General features: G+C 49.8%; 10 protein-coding genes across 10 annotated transcripts, besides 1 other annotated feature; 3 read left to right on the top strand and 7 right to left on the bottom strand.

Moving 5' to 3' along the window:
* Positions 1-24,117: part of a sequence feature (contig 1.167 728..41972(-1)) that runs on past both edges of the window.
* ANIA_08963 (uncharacterized protein) lies at positions 1,927-2,407 on the bottom strand (the record flags this gene model as incomplete). Its single annotated transcript, XM_677140.1, has 2 exons — positions 1,927-2,155; positions 2,223-2,407. The coding sequence occupies 2 exons, from the start codon at positions 2,405-2,407 to the stop codon at positions 1,927-1,929; spliced, it is 414 nt and encodes a 137-aa protein (XP_682232.1).
* Positions 3,656-5,688, top strand: ANIA_08964 (uncharacterized protein; the record flags this gene model as incomplete). The annotated part of the gene is made up of 6 exons (XM_677141.1): positions 3,656-3,879; positions 3,944-4,101; positions 4,157-4,261; positions 4,326-4,776; positions 4,828-5,258; positions 5,645-5,688. The coding sequence occupies 6 exons, from the start codon at positions 3,656-3,658 to the stop codon at positions 5,686-5,688; spliced, it is 1,413 nt and encodes a 470-aa protein (XP_682233.1).
* Positions 7,579-8,390, bottom strand: ANIA_11157 (uncharacterized protein; the record flags this gene model as incomplete). The annotated part of the gene is made up of 2 exons (XM_050612705.1): positions 7,579-8,220; positions 8,280-8,390. The coding sequence occupies 2 exons, from the start codon at positions 8,388-8,390 to the stop codon at positions 7,579-7,581; spliced, it is 753 nt and encodes a 250-aa protein (XP_050468594.1).
* On the bottom strand, positions 8,560-9,807 carry ANIA_11156 (uncharacterized protein; the record flags this gene model as incomplete). Its single annotated transcript, XM_677142.2, has 2 exons — positions 8,560-9,630; positions 9,771-9,807. The coding sequence occupies 2 exons, from the start codon at positions 9,805-9,807 to the stop codon at positions 8,606-8,608; spliced, it is 1,062 nt and encodes a 353-aa protein (XP_682234.2). The 3' UTR covers positions 8,560-8,605.
* On the top strand, positions 11,243-13,543 carry ANIA_08966 (sodium:neurotransmitter symporter family protein; the record flags this gene model as incomplete). The annotated part of the gene is made up of 3 exons (XM_677143.2): positions 11,243-12,950; positions 13,001-13,336; positions 13,442-13,543. The coding sequence occupies exons 1-3, from the start codon at positions 11,361-11,363 to the stop codon at positions 13,541-13,543; spliced, it is 2,028 nt and encodes a 675-aa protein (XP_682235.2). The 5' UTR covers positions 11,243-11,360.
* On the top strand, positions 16,100-17,619 carry ANIA_08967 (FAD-binding oxidoreductase; the record flags this gene model as incomplete). Its single annotated transcript, XM_677144.2, has 1 exon — positions 16,100-17,619. The coding sequence occupies exon 1, from the start codon at positions 16,126-16,128 to the stop codon at positions 17,617-17,619; it is 1,494 nt and encodes a 497-aa protein (XP_682236.1). The 5' UTR covers positions 16,100-16,125.
* ANIA_08968 (uncharacterized protein) lies at positions 17,714-18,805 on the bottom strand (the record flags this gene model as incomplete). Its single annotated transcript, XM_050612704.1, has 3 exons — positions 17,714-18,062; positions 18,140-18,503; positions 18,580-18,805. 3 exons carry the CDS (start codon positions 18,803-18,805, stop codon positions 17,714-17,716), a joined length of 939 nt encoding a protein of 312 aa, XP_050468593.1.
* Positions 18,878-19,749, bottom strand: ANIA_08969 (lysozyme). The gene is made up of 2 exons (XM_677146.2): positions 19,581-19,749; positions 18,878-19,525 (listed from the first exon to the last, which is right to left on the bottom strand). Exons 1-2 carry the CDS (start codon positions 19,713-19,715, stop codon positions 19,010-19,012), a joined length of 651 nt encoding a protein of 216 aa, XP_682238.1. The 5' UTR covers positions 19,716-19,749; the 3' UTR covers positions 18,878-19,009.
* On the bottom strand, positions 20,777-21,739 carry ANIA_08970 (uncharacterized protein; the record flags this gene model as incomplete). Its single annotated transcript, XM_677147.1, has 2 exons — positions 20,777-21,637; positions 21,707-21,739. The coding sequence occupies 2 exons, from the start codon at positions 21,737-21,739 to the stop codon at positions 20,777-20,779; spliced, it is 894 nt and encodes a 297-aa protein (XP_682239.1).
* On the bottom strand, positions 22,131-23,663 carry ANIA_08971 (uncharacterized protein; the record flags this gene model as incomplete). Its single annotated transcript, XM_677148.1, has 4 exons — positions 22,131-22,170; positions 22,293-22,859; positions 22,928-23,045; positions 23,117-23,663. 4 exons carry the CDS (start codon positions 23,661-23,663, stop codon positions 22,131-22,133), a joined length of 1,272 nt encoding a protein of 423 aa, XP_682240.1.

Raw genomic sequence — 24,117 nt, 5'->3', positions numbered from 1 at the left:
AGCGCTCACGAGGACAGCGCCAACACGTGTCTGGCCGAGGTCGACAGTTTTTGATGCGGAGGAGATCACGGCGAATGTCGTTCCTGTCATTGTCAGTCTGCTTGTCCCTGTTTACACAGCTAGGGGAACTACCAAGCGAAGTGGCAGACAGCGCAGCGCCGATGATAAACGTCTCAACAGCTCCATATCCAAAGCCCAAGTAAAGCAGCAGATATGAGAGTCCAATCGGAAATATCACACCGGTCGCAGCGCCGAGCATACTAAGTACGAAATTCTGCTTCAGCAAATCAATGCGTGCACCGAGCCCGCCTGAGACTTATCAGCACCGCCCGTACCCACATATAACAGGTGAATGAGTAGGCAAGAGAAGTACCCTCGAAGATAATTAAAATCAACCCCACATATCCCAGGGTGATAAATGTTTCCTGCCACTCGATCTCAAGGATATCGGCAAGCGGTCGCCCATATATAATTCCCACGGCGATGTGCCCAATTATACCGGCGCGAATAATCTTCGCGGAGATCCATTCTGCCAGAGAGAGGAAGAGAAAGAAGGAGATTATTACGAGGATTTGGACGACTAGATAATATCAGTTGCCGTAGTTAATGTAGGCAGGGGCTCATGGTGCGCACTGCTGGGCTCATGGTATTGTACAAAACCACCGGCCATGGGAGCTGGTTGGAGTATATTGGTAAGTAAGTTGTTGCAGCAGGAGAAAATCGTTCTCGGCGCGATGCTTCGGCGAAATCTTTTCTGCTTGGCTTCAATATTATTACATCATGGCTGGGTTGGCCAAGGGTATTAGGATCCATCTACCATTTTTCCGGGTCCACAGGATTCCGCGGCTGGAAACCGTGATTCCAGATCCGAATAGTAGTCTTTTTTCCACGCTTTACCATAGTATTATGCACAGACTGTATTTTTATCTCAATGAGAATATTATTCCGGGGGGGTTTGCTCGGTGACTTTTCTCCAAAGTAGATCACAATTCATATACATCACTAACCGAGGTACTTTATAATTTGTTTCTCTATATGGTCTAATCTGTTCTTACCGTGCGCTTTTTGGTAACAGGCTTGAGGGGTTTATTCTGCTACTGATGCAACATGGAATTTTGAGTTAGCAAGGAAAAGTCAGAGCTTACGGCACTTGTTGGACGAGCAAGGGTCATTTCACATGTACTATTCGCGCTCATAGCTAGCCGCCGCAGTTTGCCAACTACATAGAACGAGAATAGTAGCTGCAACCCTTAGCGTTCATGCTACAACGCGAGATGACCATATACCGGTCCTTGTACGCCATATGGACGTAGTGGGTTGTTCTCTATGGTCCTGTGTTTTCCACGGAGTCATCCGAAATATATTTTATGCAACAAGATGGAAGAAGGTTTCCCAGTTTCCATATTCGACTGACCTCTGGATTAGGTACTGGCAGCGACCAGAAATACAAGGCTGTGCAAAGACATTTTCAAACCAGCAAATAGTATAGCATATCTAGTTTCTCAAGTACAGGGTGTAGAATTGAGGGAGAAAAAAGATCAGCCTGATCATCGACCGGATTAGACTGGGCTTTTGTTTGGAATATATACACATAATTTTCAAAGTATAAGCATCGAAAGGGGCTGTGGTTTAGTGGTATAATGTTCCCTTAGCATGGGAGAGGTCCTGGGTTCGATTCCCAGCTGCTCCATTTTTTCCCACTTTTTTAGTTATGTCCGTATTTATGTTGGCTTGAAAAGACCTCTGAATATAAGCTTAAGACAAGTCACGTGTTACCATTAATGGGGCTGTGGTTTAGTGGTATAATGTTCCCTTAGCATGGGAGAGGTCCTGGGTTCGATTCCCAGCTGCTCCAATATTTTTATACCCCTTTTGTGAAGATCTGGGATCGCTTTTGATGCTCCTTTCAATATGACAAGATGAACTTCAGTCATTTGTATCCCTTCCGAGTGGGGACCCCTGTCTCTTCTTTTCCTCTGATCTCCGCCATTGTGGTCTTCTGAGTGATCCATGAAGTTTTAGGACGAGGAGGACAGCTATTATTATCGCTGCGTATAATGCAACGATATCGGGGACAGTTGGGCGGGTGTAGTGATGCCTCGGCTGGGAAGACTCGTCAGAGGATAGAGGAGAAGACCCAAGGTCGTCGCTGTCCCTGCCAGTTGTGAATGTCAATGTCCTAGCATCCAGCGAGCGAGGGGACACGGTCTATGTAGACTTACACGATCTCAGGCGGGCTTGAATCTTCAGCGACGGTAATCACTCCATCATTGGTGTAATCTTTTTGCCCTTGATCAAGGTCGTATTGACGCACTGAGTCAAGGTGCTGTTCATCATCCCCAAGCCAGCGTTCATAGTCCGTTGCTGGCCTGGGCAGTCTCTCAGCTTTGGCAGCAGCTGGAGCCATCTGTTACTCGGCAAATGAGAGCACGTCAAATCAAGAGCGTCCGCTCTGAGGACAAGACACGGTATATATGAGCCGGTGAAATGCCAGTCGAGCCAGGCAGCAGAGTTAAAAGTAGAAAAAGCTTGGCTCACTACCTAATAATCGGGGTCCACAAGGGGATGGCACAGTTATCAATGTCTCAGAATCGTGTTGACCTACACGGGCTGCGCGGAGTCCGAACCAGTGGCCCTGTCTAGGCCCTGGATGGGTCAGTTGTGAACATCGAGAGTAGACTTAATGATGGACCCTAAGATGCGGCTGAGCCGCGATATCATGCAGGTGATTAACGCTAAGAGAGGACTAAAACAGAAAGTCATTAATGTTCATTTGGCTGACTTGCTTGCGACCAATCAATATGGCAGTCCTCGACGCTACGTATGCCAGCCGATCCCTGCGTGGCACATGAACAAAGACAGAGACTCGGATGTCAATGGAGGGGTTTCACCGACAACAACACTATATCAGGGGCCGAAAGTCAATGGATCTACGTAGTAGAACACTAGTCTTAGCTAGCTCACCAAGGTATTCGTGGTTACGTTTTTTGACGTTAGCTCGTCTATTTCGGCCAATGCCCCCTACCCAACCCAAGGGTTGCTGTAGTGAGATAGCTGAGACCCTGCAAATATTTTGCGGATTAGATTAATTAGTGTGAAAACCTGCATGCTTCGGGAAAAAGCGGAATATGGCCACTAATGGCATAGGCTTTTTTTGCGATGTACTTGCACGGAAAGGCACTATAGTCGTTGAAAACCCTAATCACCAAACGGCGTGTGATTTCTATGCAGCTATCCTAGACCAGCGGCGGGTGACAGCTGGATTACTTAAGTGTACTCCTAAAGTTTCCAACATTACCTATGGAGAACTTGACTGTTCTAAAGAGCTTCAAAGTAGTGGATATTCCTGTATGTAGTAAATGTTCCTAACCAGTACCTCAATTCATGTTATCTGACCTAATTTCCCAGAAATCGATGATAATATACTGCTAGGTAGTCCTGGAAAGTGCGAAAAGCCTTCCATCTTCAGGTGCTGTCAAAAACAATGCATGAAGTACGTATGGCACTTACGCGATGACAAATAATATGCATAGTTCAGTCTTATGCGGGGAAGGCTGATAAATGGAGTTGGGACGCCTGACGATCGCTCTATATAAATGGGTCTTGTTTTATCTATTAGTGCCCTTTCATTATCATCGCAATAGAAGTTAGAGCAATGGATACCAGAGAGAAAGCCCTTGCAAACCTCCATGCGGCGGGCCTAAGCGATATCCTCTACCTTCCCAGCAGCGATGTATACAGCGCCCGTGTCGAGTCATACTGGTCACTAACGGCGCAATTAAAACCATGGGCAATCGTCCGACCGCGAAACACAGAAGAGGTCTCCAAGGCTGTCAAAGCTATAGTTGCGACGCCAGATGTGAAGTTTGCCATCCGAAGGTGGGTTTCATGCCAACATCACTCACCTACGCCTCATCGAGTGTGTGCTAAGAGCTTGTTTTAGTGGCGGACACATGCAATGGCCCGGCGCAAACAATATTGTCAATGGGATCACCATCGACCTGGGTCTCATGAACAGCACGACGTACGATCCGGAAACGGGAATTGCGTCGATACAACCAGGCGGTACGTGGGCGAAGTCTTATCAAGAACTGGAGAAGCGTACGTTCGTCCCTCACCCTATCCCTACAGATCATACAACGGCTTATTAATACAGAGGGGCGCATGGTCGCTGGTGGCCGCGAAGGAAAAGTCGGTATAGGCGGTTTACTAACAGGCGGGGGAAAGACATTTTATACATGCCGTAACGGATTTGCGTGCGGTATGTATCAGCCATCTGTCCCATTCCTTTAAGGCAGCTATTAATTTCGATGCGGATGCAAAAGACCAGGTCGTCAATTATGAACTCGTTCTCGCCGACGGCTCTATCTCTAATGCCAATTCCACCACGAATCCAGACCTTTTCCGTGCCCTCAAAGGTGGCGGGAATAACTTCGGTGTCGTCACGCGCTTCGATATGACGACTTTCTCAGCCGTAGATGTCTGGGATTGTACGATAACGTATCCAAAAAAGGCGACGTTGCAGCTTTCAGAGGCCATCGTGGATCTGACGAAGAACCTTGCCGCTTACCCCGATGATCATATATTGGCGATGTGGACGTATCTACCGAAGACGGAAGAGCACTTTGTTATGGTGAATATGATGAATCTTGAAGGCGTGAAGGAAGCGAGAACATTGGAAAAGTTCCTGGGCATTCCGGAACAGATGAATAGGGTCGATACGACTGTGTCAGTTGCGACGAAGCTGACTTCGTTTGTTGTCCCTTCGGGGAAGTAGTAAGTTTATTTACCATCTCTAACAAAGTGAGCTATTGCTAACAAAATTAGTGATACATGGTACACTACAACATTTAAAGCCGACCCACAGATCATCCTAAAAAGCGCCTCTGTCTTCGAATCACTAGTCTCAGCTCTCAAGAACCAGGTCCCATACTCAAACTTCTACACTCAGATTGTCCTTCAGCCTCTCCCTGTCTCATTCGGTGCACACTCCACAGCCCGTGGTGGAAATATGATGGGTCTCGATCAAATGAAGGTTGATTGCGTCCTTCTGGTCTGGGCGGTTGAGGTTGACACGCCCGAGCTGAATGCGAATGTTGCCGGCCCGACTCTGAAGAGTGCCATTGAGAAGATTGAGACGTATGCGAGGAGTGTGAAGGGGGATGTAGGTTTCCGATATCTAAACTACTGTGATAAGGAGCAAGATGCGCTGGGGAGCTATGGTGAGGAGAATGTGAGGCATATGAAGGAGGTTGCGGGTAAGTATGATCCGGACGGGGTATTCCAGAAGAGAGTTCCGGGGGGCTTTAAGATCTCAAGGGCCGGTGGCCTGTCTGCCCTGTAGCTGTTCGCCTTGTAGGAGTTCACTGGATTATGAAGTGGATTATATAATGTATGGTACATGAGTGGGCAGATGGCAATCGGTGTAACAACCCAAGGCGAACGAGAGAATTCGGTCTCTATATCTCAGGTAGTATGAATTGCTAAATATCGCGGTGTTTCTCAAGAGTTATCGTCGGGCAGCAAGGCAATTGCGTCTAGCTCGGCGCATTGCTCACTAGACATAGCATAAAGCGCCTCTTTACTTGGATATAGTCCAGCTAGTTCCATCTTTTGATTATTAGTTTGAGTAACTCTGTGTTAGTATTTTCTGAGAAAGTCGCAGAGGACGTTGTGCGCCTAAGCTAAACACATCGGCTACTGGTCAGTCCATAGCGGGAGAGTCTATACACATTCTCCGCATCCGGCTTGCACAAGACATAAAACAAATATCGGAACATCCTGCAATGGTAGGAAACTGGTGCTACTCCAAGGCGTTCCAGAGATTTCAGTCTGTACCCTCTAATTGCTGATGATAAGGGACTCAACGGAGTAGAGACAATTTTCGCGCCGGTCGTTCGCACGGCAGCAATCATATCTTGCTGGATTCCCAACTAGAACTGCATCACACCCCCTAGCCCTCCTAGATACATGTTAGCCTTCTGAAACTATTATTTATTTTTTTTTTTTTACAGACCCCCACGTATTCCCGACAAATCTACCAAGTCAGCTCTGCAAATTGGGACAAATTTTCTAGCTGTTGACAGTCTGTCTGAAATTCACCTTTCCTAATCCAAGTCCTCCGTCGTAGTCGGCCTGCAACCTCAAGTGACGCTATACCAGTACTCTGAGCTGAGGATGCAGGATGGTGTTCCCAGAGTAGGATTCCAGGCATCTTCAATATCGCCGTATATCGGCTTATCTGAGCCGATGCCATATCTCCTGCTTAAATCATTGCTGGCGTCGACATGGGGCAACTCAGGTTCGGTGCACAGTAATATAGAGCAGCAGGTTTATCTCACGACAAGTCGATTTCCTCTCCGTTGGTAGCCTAAACTGTACAGTTCTAAAAACTGGCGCTGGCTATCTCAGCAGCCTGATCGTTGGTCGTGTCTATCTTGCAATCCTCCTATGCATTGATCATCTACCTCTCCGGGCCATCTGCCTATCGTTGGATAAAATGCATACAGATTTTGCATCAACATGACATGATTCATGCCTCCTGTTAGTTTGCTGGCGTATAGTCCTCTAGATCTCGCAACCCGAAGAGTGTCTGCGAGGCGTTTTCAGTGTTTGCTGGCTGGAAGCTCACAGCAGCTTCGAACGTAAATCTCGCGCTTTTTATTAGAGTCAGCGGGCAGAGCCTATTCAGGAAAAAGTAGTCCATGAGGATGTGCTTACCAACCGCGGAGTGGGGCTGTATGACCTAGGAGTTTTATGGCGACTTTAGACGGAAAGTAAATGTCCAGCATTGACTCAGCTGTCCTAATCAGCAAATCTCGCCTCGTCTAACAAAATCGGAAACACGCGTGCACCGAGTCAGGCTTGAAAACCAGGTTACCGGGGATTGATCATTATAGACGAGCCAGCATAATACTCCTCAAGATCCCGGTGTATGACCACCACCGCGCATCCTCTTCCCATCGGCATTGCCGCCCACATTTGCATTATCAGCGCCATCCTCCCTAGCCCGCTTATTTCCCTGAGGGACAAACTGGCGTGTACCGGCATTCAGCTCACCTCGGCGTGCACTAAATTGCGCAGATATGCTAATTGTATACACCCAGCTACCGGGATAAACATCAGCTTTCACGAGACTGCGGTCTACGCGCCAAAATGGAGTAAGCATTCCATGTATTCGCAAGTCTCTTCTGGATATCTGAGAAGACCTTGGCTGCGATAGTATGCCACTATTGATGCTTCGTTGTTGAAACAAGCAGAATAACCCAAAGATGCATATTGGTCTCATTTGCCTCGGAACAGTGTCGTGTGGCCATCCATCCACAGCCATTAAGGAGAATAATGTCGTTGGGCTCGATAAGGAAGAGGCCAGAGATCTAGATGCCATCCAGTGTGTGCTCATAAATAGTATGCAATTGGGCTGATAGCCATGAGAACAAGCTGTTGCCACTGCTGCTGCTTGTGCTAAGGCTTTCGTACGTCAGCAGTGAGATTAATAACCTAACATACTCGAACAGTCGTGTATCAAGCGTAAGTATAATCCAGTATTGGCGAAGATTACCAATCGCAGCCTCTATACTAGTCCTGCTTCTGTCTCTTTTTCTCTGGTTGCTCGCCTTCTGGAGTATCCGTCTCAGTCTCCTTTTCATCGGCCTGCTGATTCTGTTCCTCGTCCTCGTCTTCACTACCGCTGTTGTCTCCGCTCTCTTCATTCTCGCCATCTAAGTCTTCCCCATCTCTCTCATAATCTTCGTCGTTCTCCGTATTCTCAACCTCTTCTTCCTCATTCTCCCCATTCTCCCCATTCTCCTCCGGCTCCTGCTTCATCTTCCCTTCTTTCTCTTTCTTCCTATCTACCTGACCCCCTTTCTTATCCTTACCCCCGTTCCTGCTCCCTTTCTTCTCTCCTTCCCTGCTTACCTCTCCCCTCTTCCTCTTCGCCTCTCCAGTATTCGCTACAAACTGCTTTCCTGCCTTTGACCCTTCCAGCTTTTTCTGTTCCGTCGCCTTTTTCTCCCTTTCATCTAGCTCTTCCCACGCCTTCTTCGGCAAATACCTCTTCCGCGTCCCGTCATCCTGCTTCGCTGTGCCAGAGCCCTCTTTCGTTTGCCATTCTTCGTTGGTCCATTTATCGAGATGTTTCTGCTCAGACTTCTTCTCGTCTTTGGAGGTCGTGTAGTCCCCGCCGCGTGCTTTGTATTCAGAGGCGGTCATTTGGGCCTGTCAACTACGATTAAATTGGAATAAGAAAAGAAAGTTTGAAATGCGTAACAAAGTACCTTTCGCGCAGACCATTGACCTGGTTTCCCGCCTTTGTCTCCTTGCTGGACTTCATTCTTGACCTGTTCGCGGAGCTCAGGGTCTGTGTAATTTTTTGCGTTCTGGGGCATTTTAGATTCGTTCAATTGATTATTGCGCACCCGGAATGATCTTGAACTGTGTGCTACATCGGACTGAAATTCATGCTCCTATTTCTGTCATCATGACGATCTACCAGATCGATTGATCTACCCGTCAAATGACATCACGAGTCCTGAACCGGTACTCCGGAACACTTAACCTCTATCACAGCCCTAACTCAACTAAAATTTACTGCTGTAGGTAGCTAGACCCTTCTCAATAGATCCTGAATCATACCTCCAATTCTCTCTGAGACCACTGACCCCCGCGGAATATCATGCCCGCCTTCATGATCAAACTCCACCCTGTCAGCACAAAACTCCGCTAACTGGATCCCTGCTGGCCACCGTGGATCCTTACCGCCGTAAACATGCACTGTCGGGATATCTATTTTTGCCCAGGAAGGGAAAGATGTGAAATCAAGCCCGAAGAGGTCATTACGGGGGGGCCGGACAGATGGATCGTGAACGAGAGTGTTGGAGGTAACGTTGTTATCCCAGAGTCCCACGCCACGCTTTATAAGCGATGTGTTGGATGCAAAGGTCGAGAGTTTCGTTGCGGTGGTGTTGAGAAGTTGGCCTGTGATTTTGCTTATAGTCTCTGCCTCTTCGGAAACAGGTATGCCCATATCTTGAAGCGCGTAAAGGGGGATACCGCCGCAAATGAAAATCGCTGCTTTAAATGGCAGGTCTCCGCGTATACCATTTTGCCCCTGCTCGCTCAATCTGTCATAAGAGTGATACAATGCCATTGATGCGATCAATGAACATCCCTGCGAGAACCCCATGACTGCATCGTACGGCCCATGCTTCTGGATATATTCAGCCACATATCTGTGTGCAGCGCGTAAACCAGCAGGCGTTGGTTCCCGGAACCAGGTGTAGGTTGGCGAGTCGGGGTAAATGGCTTTAATCCCTGGCGCCGGAGAGGAGGGGAAGGGGCCGGAGATGAAGTCGAAAACGTACGAGTGGGGGAGGGTTCTCCGGAAGGATGCTGTGCGATGAGGAGGATTAGTGCTGTATAGGAGAATTATTATGAACTGTGCTCGACTAAAGGGGTTGCAGTAGATGGAAGAGGCGAAAGGGAGGTACCAGTCTGAGACTTGAATATGTGGGCACTCGTGCCGTGCCCGTGTAGGCAGAGAATTTTTGGCATTGTTCCTCCCCTCCGGTAACTTTAGTTGCGGGAGAAGACCACTAGGGATCGGCGACGAGGCACTGAATATTTGTTCTAGAAAAGAGATTCAGTTTCAGCGGGAAGCTCCCGTCTCGATGATATTTTCAGAGAGTCAAAATACACGTGGCCTTGTACTACATTCCACGGGCTTGTGGTATGTGCTCTACAGGACTAGAAGAGAGATAAGAACATACCCCTCGTTGCTATGGCATGCCTGGGTAATATGTTCATTTCGGCCGATTCTAGACTGCGCTTCGGTCTCCGAAACCCGGCAGGGATAAGCAAGGCTGGAGTTGAGGCTGAGGCTTATGCTGAGCTGTAGACGCGCCTACTCTGGCAGGGTCACCATCAAGAATTACCTAGCTACTTACTAGTGATTTTGTACTACTGCTGAATCTAGGGCACTTATATAACAGTACTCTTGTAATCTGCTGGGCTCACTACGGGGTTTGGCGCCAGGGTTATTTCGTAGAACACAGGCTGCCTCATTGCTCGATGATAGAGCTTCAGTTTATCTTACAGCTTCAAGTATCATTGATTTTACCTTCTTGCGTTGCGGCTGAGAGCAGATTGAGATGCCTTTCAGGAAATAGTGATAAATCTCCCTGCGGGAAATTTCTGACGTTCAAGCAATGACCCTGCGCACATGTGGTGATACTACGGCATCGTCAGCAGTTTATCCCTCGGGACCGAATGCATAGCGGTATCGTAAGCCGTATTCAGATCTCCCCGCCGTTCTTCGAGCGCTGCCGCAAGCGTATCACGCACTGGGATCAGTCAGCTTATCTAACCCTACCACGACCATAAGACGAGCGCAAACTCATTACCTTGTCTTTATCTCGCGTGATCAAGCCACGTCAACTGGAATACGAGGCGATTGCCATCCTCATGGGGCTGCTATAGTTGTTTTACTTCATGGCGCACAGACAGAGTGGGATCGAGAAATGCGAACAATGGCATGGCACCTATGAAGCGCCATGGTATCGATCTCTTGTGCCGCGTGCGGGCCTTACAAAGCAGTTCTCCTGGCCCTGGGATTTACGGACCGGTATGGCGCAATGCAACTCTGTGATATCCTCACAAGTGGAAGGTTCTAACAGGTCCCAGCACAAACTACGAAAGCCTAGAACTGAAGAAAATCGACCCAGTATAGCGGAAGCGTCCCATGCGACTGTCTGCATGATCTGAAACGCTGCCCCTCAGCCATTCTGAATCCTCCTCGACATCGATAGCACCTTCTCAAGCTCCCCTTGCGTGACTGCTTGGCTCCTTGGCACGTCTGGGCGGAATCTTGGCACGGCGTCCCCGATTTCTCAAACATCCACTTACTCTACGCAGTGCGATACAGCTACGCGCCAAAACATTATGAAAATTGAAAAATAGCACTAGCTCAAGATGGATAGGCACAGGATACACAAGGCCAATGAACTGAACTTGGCCCCTGGGTCCTCCACTGCAGAGTTTTCACTCGAGTGCTGAAATCTCACTCTCGCCGGTTTGGGGCCGCCGAGCCAACCCTAAGCTGGTACCCCCACCTTGGCTGGCCTAAGCAAGATTGTGACAGGCCACCATCATGCAATCGGCGCTCCACGAGGCAACCCCAGTCCTTGGCGCCATTATCGTATTTAACCGGGGTCTGCCTGCTCGCCAAGTCGATCTGGGGTGACGTTATTGCAGTTGCTTGCGTTGCATTTTTTTCTTTTCCTGGAGTTTCTTTTTGTCAATACCTCGTCGTCTACCCATGTGCTCGATATCTTAACATTCGACAATTTTCGCAGAGCACGATGGTGTTGGCTCAGTATCTAAAGAGAGCCGTAGCCTGGCTCGCTCCACCCCCAAAACAATCTGAGGATGGACGGGACCAATGGCCCTCCCGCGCAGCCTTCCTTCTCGCTGCGATGGGCGGATGCGCAGGACAGGGAAACTTGATCCGGTACCCGTCAGTCGTATACAACAACTACGGGCTGCAGTGGTTTATACCGTACTTCTTAGCGATCTTCTTCGTTGCCATCCCCGCGCTTATCCTCGAGATCAGCATTGGTCAGGCCTACCGCGGCGGAACAGTGATCGCATTCAACAATATCAATCGCCGTCTTAAAGGTGTGGGCATTGGACCTATTCTGGTGAGCTTCATCGTCACGCAGTATTTCACGGTGAATCTGGCCTGGATTATGAATTACTTCCGGAATAGTTTTCGGTCTCCACTTCCTTGGGAGGGCCGAATCGAGGAGTTTTACATGGGCGATGTAATCCACAATGTTGATCCTGTGGGCGGGGAGTTGAGTACGGACGGCAAACACGTTCTTTCGTACACGGAGTACCCCGGCGTCCGGCTTTTGGGGGAAACAGTTGGCTGGAGTGCCTTCATCTGGTTTCTCATCTGGGTGTCCATTTTTCGAGGCGTGGGCCTAACCGGCCGAGTCGTCTACTGGACAATGGGCCTCCCCATCGTCACGACAATCATCTTCGTTGGCCGCTCTCTATCCCTTGAAAACGCGTCTGAGGGCGTCAAGTTACTCTGGGCAACCTGGCGCGGCGGACAACTCGCCTCGGGAACCGTCTGGCAAACAGCCGTGGGCCAGGTTTTCTTCTCGACGGGTATCGGATTCGGCTATTTCACCTCTTATGCGTCCTACAACGCGAAACACAGCAACGCGGTTATGGACGCACTGCTTATATGTGGGAGTAACGTGCTCTTTGAGAATTTTGCCGCATTTGCGGTTTTCGGTGTGGTTGGATACCTACACCGCTGGCCGGAGGATGGTGTGCGACTCGGTGCATTTGTGGTAGGTTTCTTGACGCTTCCTGAGGCGGTTCTGCATATGCCTGGGTCGAACTTCTGGGCTATCTTGCTGTTCTTCACCCTCGTTGTGTTAGGGTTTAGTTCTGCATTCGTCATGCTTGATGCCGTGGCTACACTTGTCGTTGATAGCGGGCTTAAGGTCTCAAGGCCCATCATTGTGACGGTTCTGACACTTATCTCGTTCCTCATGTGTCTTCCCTACTGCACGGAATTCGGATTTTATCTTCTTGACGGAATCGATCGTTGGATTAACAATATCTGTTTGATCTTCGTTGTCTGGTCTGAGGTTGTTAGCGCAAGCACTGTCTACCGCTGGCAGGACGTTGTGGACCAGACTGGTCTTCCAGCATTCATCACGTACAACTTTGCCTACTTCGGTGGACAGGTTATTGGAGTGTCTGTGGCGCATGGTACCGAGAACCCCGGAATTGGCGCAGGCGCCGGATTCGGGGTCTACGTCGTCTTCTCGATCCTTTCGGCTCTCCTTGCTAAAACACCGATTCAACCGGCCCCGAGCTTCTGGGGGAGAAACTCATTACTCAGTCGGTTCTGGTATCTTGCTGCATACTCGGTTGGTCTTGTCACTCACCCTACCTTACTACCTACTAATAGTGCGTTTAGGGCAACCAAATTCGCCGCGATTTGAATGCCATCATCGGTGGGGAAAAGAATTGGAAGATCCCCTCTGTGTGGCCCGTCCTGCTCCGCTACGTATGCGCGCCTGTGCTCGCGATCATCTTCAGTTTCGCGTACCCTGAGTTCCACACCCTGCGCTACGACCCGCTCATGATCACGGGATTCATCCTTGCGCATATTCTTCTTCTCATTATTCTGCTCGGGTTGGTGATGCCGAGGTACTATGATGTTTTCATACCGCCCAACCGGATTGATGAGGGCGGGAGGCTTAGGGCGGATCTGGCGAATGACCGGATTATCCCTGGGGGTTCAGATGATGGGGTTTTGGGAAGCGAAGAAGGCTCGATACAGCGGAGGGAGTCTCTTAAAGCATAATTTTGCAGGGGTCACTTGATAGTCTTTTATTTTTCCTTGACCTAACGACAGAAATGTGACAACTGTGCCAGTGCTCCCCGACAATCCGGCCATGAAGTAGCGCCTATCTTCCTCGTTGAGCACTTGGCACCTACGTATGAAACTTGTCTCTAAACCCATTAAGCCTGGACCTACGCAGGTTGCTTCGTAGTAGTTATATCGTCCTGCTCCTGAACACATGGAAGCAAATCAGACTGGGGTTCGCTCAGGGTGCCCGGTGCCAGGGCTAGATTACGCCAGAGATTGCACTACAACTCTGAGTAGGGTAAGTCCTAGGCCTGATTTCCAAGTTCCTGCTCAAGATATGGCCTGTTAACGAATTGACGATATTGAATATGTTGTCTACTTACATTCTAGCCTTCTGCGTTCTATAACGTATTTGACTCTGATATGGCTTCAAGACTGTGCCGCAGTTCTTCGCCCGTAGCGTGCCTAGGTAAGATTGATGGTATATATGTGACATATATACAATTGTTACTACTAGCTCTTCAGTACATTTGGCAAATATTCCTATTTTCCTGCCGATGTGAAATCAAGATAGGTCATTGTTACTCCAATTCCGCCGCCCTACCTTGACCCGTCCAGCACCCGCGTCGAGCTCGGACCTTGTCCGCCCAGGTCCGATCTCAAAGATTGATTCAACCGCTTTCACGTTAGATGCCTTCGGCAATTCACCTCTTTGCAGATTGGCCTGATGGATGTTTTTCAGTACCTTTCCTTTCCGCCTACGCCACAGTAGAAAAGCAAGCCCCAAGCAGTATCAGCATCCCAGCAATCAACCCAACCACAATGCCTGCTATTGTACCACCGGAGAGCTCTTATGATAACGGGAATGTACCGTTGTTGTCAGGTAGTTGGCTCGGATGCGGTATCTGGGGTTGGACTTAAGGGAGAGGAAGCAAAAGAAGGCGTAGTTTGGAGGCTCAAATCGCGCTCCTGGTACATGATCCTAATCGGCTGGGCCCACATCTCCAACGTGCCCAATACCGTCGTGCTAGTTGTGCAGTCAACCGTTGTACCTAGACCTCCAGCCCTTGCAGCCACATGTGTAATGCCCGTGTCGTACTGACGCAGCCTTGCTCGGGCTTGCCGTAGTTCGAGCGGTAGGAGTAGCCACTGTGTACATACACACCACCCGTCAGTACTGGGATGTCAAAATATTAGGATCTTGAGAACAGTTCTGCGCACCTTAAATAACAACTGGCCGTCACCGTCGCTTCCACAGTAGTCGCTTGGGCGTTTGTCGTATACCCATCTAGGCACGCCCCGAGGCTGAAGATAACATCATCGTTGTCGCGTTCGGCGTGATTAAAGCCAGCCGAAAAAAAAAAAAAAACAACCTCGCTGGGATTAATGGTATTTTGGACGAGGATGACGCTCTCAACGCTGCTGTAGTCCGAAGCTTCGTAGATCCAGCTACTTAAGCAGGCAGGGGGTGGAGTGAAGATGCTGGTCAGCGATACTGTTGTTGCTGCGGCACTAATTGTGGTTAACCTTTGAATTTTAGGTAATTGTGTCGACTTAAAACCCTTTTGATGTAGATCAGTGAAGGGAAACTTGGGAACTTGGACGGGTTGCGGACGAAACTGAGGGCGGAGCGCTCGATCTATTATTAAAGAGAAGAAAAAAAAAATACACTTAGGAAGCCGGTCTGTTGCTGTTCAGATTGGCGACTCCACTGACTGAGCCTTACCAACCTGACCTGGCGCTTGGGCAGTGGCAGTGCCAATAAGGGTGCACAGAGAAGTTTAATGATAGACTGCGTGGGGGAACATGGGCGCAACTGCCAAGAATGCAACACTTCTTCAAGGTTTCCCTTCAATCCTGCATAAGAACTTCTGCAGGACCTCGTACATTTGCCGTGGACTATCTCGTACCAACAAGGCAGGGTACAGTGTTCCGAGATCTACCACATTGATATTAAGCTCTAATCAACACTTTCCTCGTTACTCGCCATGCCAGCACAACCATCATTCCGCAAATCTGCAAATCAGGACTAATGTTGCTGGAATGCATCGAGTCTCCAGTTGAGAGGAAATACAGGGTTTGAAAAGCTACTTTGCACCACAGCCGCTCTGGATACATGGGGTTCTCCAGCGCTAATAGCAGATATTTCACCTTGTGCAAAGTAGCAATGCGTGCTGACATGCTCTCCAATCCTCCTCTATATCATCACCCTCGTACGCATTTATAGTTTCTGGTTACTTTACTGGGAATGAAGTCTTTAAGTTGTAGGAGCACATACATCCTCCGTCTTTTAAGAGTCCGAGACTCGCTCGTTTGACGGCCATTTCATATCTATATACTACCTTGTCTTGGCTGTTGTTCTTACAAGCTATTGAAAATGGTATTCTCTATGCCTCGCTCTAACACTAGATGATGGCTGCTTGCGTCAGCTACATATGTATACATCAGGCAATATCAGTTGCAATGAGAAAAAAACCCCTGTGCTGCAGTGGGCATGTTGATTCCTACAGTCTGTGAAGGTAGGCCAGAGAATTAGGGCTATAAATGTCACGTATCCAGGCCTATGCTATACCCTTTGTCACCGTTTCCTTTTTGGGAAAATCACATGACTAAAATACATTATCACGTGATATTAGGTCCTAGGGTCCCAATGACTCTTCTCCGTCCTCCGCCGAAACTCCGCAAAAATCCGGCGAGTTAATAGACCAGGGCCCCCAGTCAAGCCAGCAATGGGGCTCGAGCAACACAAAACCGCCGTTACACGTATCGCCTCGGCCATTCGCGGCTTCTACGAGCGCAAGCAGCCGTTTCGCATTGCGCACGGCTCGACGAACAGCACCCGCCCGATCCGCCGGAAGCACGAAGTCGACATTTCAGACCTTCGCAATGTCCTCCGCGTCGATCCGGTCACACGTACCGCACTCGTCGAACCCAATGTCCCCATGGACCGCCTTGTCGAGGCAACGCTGAAACACGGGCTCGTGCCGCCGGTCGTCATGGAGTTCCCTGGTATCACAGCGGGAGGGGGCTTTGCGGGAACAGCAGGAGAGAGCAGCAGCTTTCGGTATGGGTTCTTCGACCGCACTATCAACTATGTGGAGATGGTGCTGGCGGATGGGAGTATTGTCAAAGTGTCCGAGAACGAGAATCGGGACTTGTTTCGTGGTGCTGCAGGCGCGGTTGGAAGCTTGGGTGTCACGACGCTGATGGAGCTGCAGCTTGTGGAGGCGAAGAAGTTCGTCAAGGCGACGTATCTCCCACAGCGGAGTGTGCGGGACTCTATTACCAATGTCCACGCCGCGACGCTGAACGATGCGAATGACTACGTTGATGGAATCATATACGGCCCCGACCACGGCGTTGTCGTCGCCGGCGAGATGACGAATGAGATGCCCGATAGCGCAAAAATTCAGACATTTAGCAAGGCGTGGGACCCGTGGTACTATCTACATGTTAAGGCCAAGACGCGCGGCAACTCGCCCGTCACAGACTATATCCCGCTGGCGGAGTATCTGTTCCGGTACGACCGAGGCGGGTTTTGGGTTGGCCGGGCGGCGTTCCACTACTTCCATTTCCCGTTCAGCCGGGTGACTCGGTGGTGGCTGGATGACTTCTTGCACACGCGCATGCTCTATAAAGCGCTCCATGCGAGTGGGGAATCCAGCCGCTTCGTCATTCAGGATCTAGCGCTACCGTATGCAAACGCCGAGAAATTTATCAACTATACCAGCAATAAGCTAGGCATCTGGCCGCTCTGGCTGTGTCCGTTGAAACAGAGTCCAGCGCCAACCTTCCACCCTCACTCATCCGTGCAAAGCCCCGGCTTCACCGAAGATCAAATGCTCAATATCGGCGTGTGGGGATTCGGCCCGAAAGACCCGGAGGCTTTCGTGACTGCGAACCGAGAGCTAGAACATCGACTCCGCGAACTGGGTGGGATGAAGTGGTTCTACGCCCATACGTATTACGGAGAAGACGAGTTCTGGAGTATGTATGACCGGAAATGGTACGACGAGCTGCGGGAGAAGTATAACGCCACCACTCTTCCGAGTGTGTATGATAAGATCAAGATCGATGTGGAGGCGGATCGTAAGGAACGTCACGAGTCTTGGAGCCGCAAGGTGCGCTCGATCTGGCCGCTTGGTGGACTTTGGGGAATCAAGAAGGCGATTGAAAGTAAGGAGTATCATATCCATAGAAATTCCACCTGGAAGTGGAAGTAATATCGTCACTGTATATACTGTATATTAGAGAGATTAGACACGATAGATAGATTAGAGCTGACACTCATAGATCTTCGTCAATGTCACCATTACATTACTGTCCGAGTTGCGTCTTAATAGCCCCGTTGACAGCCTCCTCCAAAGTGGTAGTGTTCTCCGCTCCAATATCCTCATTATCCCTGCGCTCATAAAGCGTTCCTCCCTCTGTCCAGATCCGCCTGAGCGTTAGGGTCGTCGCATCAGGCTCACCCTTCTCCCACGCTTCCTTCTCGTACTGCTTCAATTGTTTCAAGGATGTATACTCGACGCTCCATTTATTGCCTGTCTGCTTTTCGAATTCAGCTAAGATATCATTCGGCGTCGTCGTGAACGAGTTAAGCTTCAGCGCTCGGCCGCGTGCTTTGTCCCAATGCGTTAAGGTATGCACGACGAATTTACCGACACTGTCAACGTACCGTTAGCCTGACCATCTATACCTCGAGGCATTGTAAGTAGCAACCAGAATGCATGGAACACGTACTCAGCGCAAGCAACCAAGCTGATCCTCCCGTTCCCATCCCCAAGCAGAACAGCCTTCTTATTCTTGACATCAAAGCTCCCGCCGCGGGGGTTCTTGGAAGCTCCAAGATAAAACGGAACATCAGCGTACGGGCCCGTGACCACGAACGCATACTCCAAATTCTTCGTTTCGCGGATCGCAGCGCGTACTTTGAGCTTCTGCTGGTGCGGCTTTTCGTTTGCGGACGCGAGGGAATACTCAATGTCAGTGCCATACTCGGAGGGGAGAAATCGTTTTATCTGAGGCGATTCGTCGGCCCATTGAACCAAATGCACCTGCTGTGCTATTACGCCGCGGCCGAGGGCTGATACAACGGTGTCGAACCCTAGTTGTATTCGGTCAGCTCATCCGCCTATGCAATCCCGACACCCATAGTTTATCGCGGGTAGATCACAAGATACCATCAAAAGCCTTTAGCACTTCATCCTTGCTCGTGACGTCACCAACAAGGATATCGACAGCCTTTTCGCGCAGTGCATTGATCTCTTTCGTTTTCTTAGTGAGTGTGCTCTGGCTCGTGAAGATGCCGATTCGGCCGAATTCGTCTCGCGCGTCTGTGATTGCGGCGGTGATGTAGGAGCCAATTGCGCCGGTGGCGCCGAAGATAAGAAGGTTAGATTTGGTCATTGCGACTACTGGGTTAAAAAGGATGGCGAGAAAGAGGATAGCGTTTGTGTCAATGTGGGAGAGGAGTAAGTAGAGAGTGAGCTTTATAAGCATTGGAACCCCGCATCAGGTAACGTTACTCCAAATTGGGGTATGGAATGACGTGCTGCCGATGCTATACTAGAACTAATTTGACAAGTATGTATCCACACCTGAAGAAATTCCTCATTTTGAAGCAAAAGTCTTCAAGCTGTCCTCACTGCCATTCCAGACCTCTGAGTCCCCGCCAAACTCATAAGTGTCAGCATTCTGCCAGAAGGAATGAGTACTCCAGCTCGCTGGCAGAGTACCAACACTGCTTCCCCAGCGCGCCACAACAAGCGGGTACTCGCCGAAACCGCTGTCATTGCCCGTGCACTCCTGCCACCAGCTAGTAGTCGTGTAGATCATGGGGTACCGGCCCGTGGCGGCCTTGTAAGTCTCGCCGAAATCCTTGATCCAGGAGGACATGGCCGAAGTTGAAAGGCCGTAACAGCCGGCTTCAAGGTCCAGCATGCCAGGGAGCGTTTGTCCGTCGCCGGACCATCCACCGCCGTGCTCGATGAAGTAAGATGCCTGGTCGGCTCCGGAGGACGAGCCTGGTTGCGCGAAGTGGTATCCGCCGCGGATTAGACCTGCGGACGTGGCGCCCGAGTAGTGCGTGCTGAACTTGGGATCAGTGTAGCTTGTTCCCTCGGTAGCCTGGCTTCGTTAGTCAAATGAACAACCTAGAAATCCCGGGTAATAGGGAAAAGACCTTGATCATGACGAAGCGCGCTCCAGAGTCGTAGGCACCCTGGTAGTCGACAGTTTCCTGATAGTGGGAGATATCGAAGCCTTGCACAGCGGCGTAGGCCAGGCCGGGGAGAGCGAGAACGGAGATGAACTTCATCTTGCTTTTGCTTTGCGGCGATATGAGATCTGTGAGCTTTGGTATTTTTTGGTGTCTGGTCCTGGTGAATTCCGCGGGTTTGTGGGCCTTCTTATACCTGAAGGTAGTCAATCTATCCTCAGCCTCGGAGTTCCGAATTCGTAGTCTTTTAGCGAAAGCGAAGACTGAAGCAACGTAGAGCGGCCGAAACTCAAGGATGAAACTCGAAACTCCAATCTTCACGACGATCCCTGTCGATCATGATTATATTTGGATCCTGGCCCGCGATTAGATCAAGGACAGCCTATAAGGACACACCCTTGTTCGAATAACGTGCCATACTTAGGTTACATCCCTGAAAGATAAGCTGCAAGGGCACTTCCAAATCGTATTTGTGCTAATATGCTCTCTTCAACTCATAGTTATGTTGTGCATAAGTATCCCAGAATAGAAGCCGACGATCCCGCTGGTGGGCTCTCGTATTCAGTGCTTGATCGGCCGGGGCCGCCCTATATCAAACAGGCTGGACCCCACAAACACGAGCTGGTTACAGCTGGTTGCAACGTGTATTATGCAATGCAGCGAAGATCCAGGCTGGATATACAACGAATGATGGCATTCAAATTAAGCTTTTACCTCGTGTTACGAGGACCAGGCTTGTCAACCGATCGCTGATGAAGTCACAACAAGGCCTCAGGTCAATCCATGCTCGTGTTTGTTTATTTTCAGCAGCAAACACGAAGAACCTCGCAGAAAACTACGCGAAGAGGTAATGACAGCGTGAATGAACTCATTGAGTGCTGTGGTATGTATGACCATAATTAGAAACTGAAAGGTCATGGATGGCGCATTGAGGTGAGCTCCTATCATGATATCCGGTTTCAAAGCATCATTTGTAGTCCAGAGTTGGCTTGCACCGGATATACGCGTTTGGAACTATTATACTACCATTCTCTCGAGTTCGTCTTTTCGAATGATCCAACAAGGGCTTTGACTACGGGCAAAGCTTGTAGTATATATCGCAAACGGTACTACTGATCGCACCGAAGTTTCATGGGTCCCACCTCATCAATTCACTGCTACTACTTCGTGAATTTCTTTCCAAAATCGTTAATCTCCCTCTTATCCATAAATCCCAACCCCAAGAGCTCATTATCTACCTCCTTATACTCGGCCCCATACCTCCCACTCATTAACGCCGCCGCAAACACCCCAGGCACAAGCGCAGGACTGAACTCCTTCTCCAGCTGTTTCAGACCCCTGTCCACCTCAGCCTGAGCATCTACATATACTTCCCTCCATTCCAATGTAGGTGTCCAGCCTTTCGCCATATCAAGGACTTGTCTCTGAGTGAGAACGGCATCATGCACCCGTATAACCCGATTTCTCGTCTCGTCCGGTTTATGCAAAGACGCAACAACTGCCCTCGCCACAGTCTCTAGCCGACTAGTACTGAAAGAATGTATACCGCCGTCAAAAAGTTTCACTTCCCTATGCTCAAGATCAACGACAAGCGTAGTGGTAAATAGCAACTCCGTAAGCACTCCAACCCCAAAAACCGTGTACTCGATGAGTCCGGACGCCACAGTCTCTCTAAGAAATTCATGAATCTCAATGGCATCTTTATGAAAGGGTAACTTCCTCCCAACTGGGTCAGACGTCATAGCGCCGTATTCAGCGGGAATGAACCGTTTCACGCCGACGGCGATGGCTGCGTCTATTACCTGCTTTTGCAGCGGTATTGCAGATGGCGAGAGAGTTGAGATAACGATATCGTGGCCGGCCAACGCGGTTTTGAGGCTCTCAGCGGAGCTGTAGTCGACTTGCTTGATGTCCGCACCGGGCGGGAGCGAAGATGCTGAGGATGCCGAGCGGGTGAGAACTGTCACAGTGAAATTGGAGTTGAGAAGTTCGTCAAGAAGAACGGTCCCGAGAGAGCCTCTCTGCGTAGATTTAGTATATGACCAATTGTTTAGTTGTATAGTCTTAATGCCGTCTTGGGAGGAACTTACCCCAATGAGGGCGACTCTTCGGAAGATGGTCATTTTGCCTCGAATCTAGGTCAAGGTTGCTTTGGTGTTGAATGTACTGATGAATGAATCTGTAAATTCTGAATGCAGGACTAATGGCCCCTATATATGGTGTCAATTTCGTGGATCTCGTCAGCACGAGCGCGGGAATTGGCTGACATCTGCAACTGGCGCGGTCGTGTGGCTGATATCAGCCAACAACACAACCCTTAAGCTCGGCACAGGTTTCTCTGATTGAGCTCGGATCGCGGATGCAGACGGATTCAGGATAGTTCTTGGTTATGCGATCAGCCGATCATTTATTAGCGTGCACCCTGGTTGGGCTGTTATAGAGTGGCTGAAGAGCATCAAGCCAGTCCGACGGCCAGTTCAAAAGGGCTCCTTTTCCCGCAGTTTTAGTTATCCTTTAGTTATCCTGTAGGATGGGTTTAGCAATCTGCCACCGCCTGCTAGCATGTTTCAGTACAATGAGCCACCTTTTAGTTGGAAAACCTGAGACAACAAAAGAATTCATTTCATTTCATTATCATAATCATGATAGCTCAGGGCAACCCTTGGTGCGTCTTACACAGCGGAATTCCTAGAGTTCGAAACAGCCTCGAGACGAAAATCCGTCGTGCGCAGAATCCCCGTCGGCATCTCAGGCTCTTCATGAAACCCTGAAATCGGTGTTTCACTGTCACTCCCATCCGCAGGATGGTGCAAATCCGTCGCAGTGTGCATCGTCGTTGTCGTCCAGGTAAGCGGATACTCGACGTACTCTCTTCCTACTCTTGCAAATGGGTTGTATTGCTGGTGCTGTGAGCTGTTGGAGTCGAGTGTCAGTGCGAAGTCTCTGCTACGGCCTCTGCTTCGGCTGCCGTGTTTATGCTTGCGTGATAAGCTTTGTACTGTAACACTATCACCCTTAAGCAAATCATTCGGCATTGATTTGGATTTTGATTTCGATCTGTTGGAGGCGCGGCGGACGATGATATTGAACAGGGGCGTCAGGGCTGGGATGCACGCGGCTAGGATGATGAGATACTGTTCGAGTGAGACCCAGATTGTGAGGTTTATGGTGTCCCAGGTATAGTCTTCGTAAGAGGCCATGTCGGGAAGGTGCGTTGCTTTAATGATCGCGGCCACCATTGCACTATAATCCACCTGTTAAGACTGTTGCCCGAACAAGAACAGAACCTGGAAGGGGATGGTGAAACTAACACGAGGCCGAGCGATAGGACAAATCCTAAGCCGAGCTTGACTTTGGTTGGCATTTGGAGATCTTTGATTGTGAAGAGGGGGTATATCGCGAGGATAAGGTCGGTAAGCGCTGATGCAGCTACACATGCAACAAAGCAGAATGTCAGCGTCCCGACAGTTGGTCGCGCAAACCTAGACAGAGCCACTTACCAGCCTGAAAGAAAGAATACTTCTTCTGCGTATCTGGGGGCCAGCAAGCCTGTGGCCCAGCAAGGCTGTGGTCCCAGATCGCCGCTGTCGGCTGGCATTGGGCGAAGATCGTTATGACGGCACCGGTATTGATTATGGTCATGACGATAATGAGCGCATACATCCCCAGCTTATGGTTCTTGACCTCTGAGATAATCCGTATTAAGAATAATGCCACAGAAACCTTGCCCCAGTTGGTGCTCATGACATGGAACCCGGCCGACAGAACCTGGTATTTTATTGACTGGCTCTGTTGGTATTCAGTGAGGTTAGAGGCGTGCCGGCCGGTGCCATATTGAACACTGATTGTGACGAGTATGGTGTTGATCGCTGCACAGAGAAACGCGAGGATCATGAACGCGTCGTCCCAGCCAAGGGAGCGGACCATGTGCGCGCGAACCCAGAGGCGGAGGGAGATGATCAGGAAGCAGATGCCAAATAGCGGCCAGGAGGCGGCGTAGAGGACCCAGCCGTGGTCGACGACAAGCCCCGGCTCTGACTCGAGCATCGTCCGGACTCTACACCGTGAAGCGGTAGGGGGGAGCCTCGTTACATGGCATCGATTCTGACGGCACGAAGAATGAGGAGCTAGTCAAGGGACTGAGGGAAGGCGGACAATATAGGCCTCCAGACTTCACTAAGCATTTGGAAATACGAAAATCGTGGTTCGACAGGTGGCAATCACAAGCTCACAATGCATAGGGGGTTTCTAGGAAACAAACTCTATCTTGAAGTTTCTGTTGTGATAATCGGCTATCTTGCCATTTATGGTGAAAATATGCGGGGGGACTGCCGCATGGAGGAAGGCTCCCCACAGACTAGCAAACCCAGCTCTTCGGTAGTTCCTCGGTTTTCGACTGCAGGGCCCAGTTTGCTGGCCAATGACCACGGGTGAAATGAGCTTTGGAGTCATGATCCCATGGTTTACACCAACTTGCTGACTCGTGTCTGGAAACTAGAAG

Source organism: Aspergillus nidulans, chromosome VII (genome assembly GCF_000011425.1).
Source record: "Aspergillus nidulans FGSC A4 chromosome VII".
Taxonomy (NCBI): Eukaryota; Fungi; Ascomycota; class Eurotiomycetes; order Eurotiales; family Aspergillaceae; genus Aspergillus; species Aspergillus nidulans.
The sequence above is the reverse complement of the archived record's forward strand: the minus strand, read 5'-3'. Positions and strand labels throughout refer to the sequence as shown.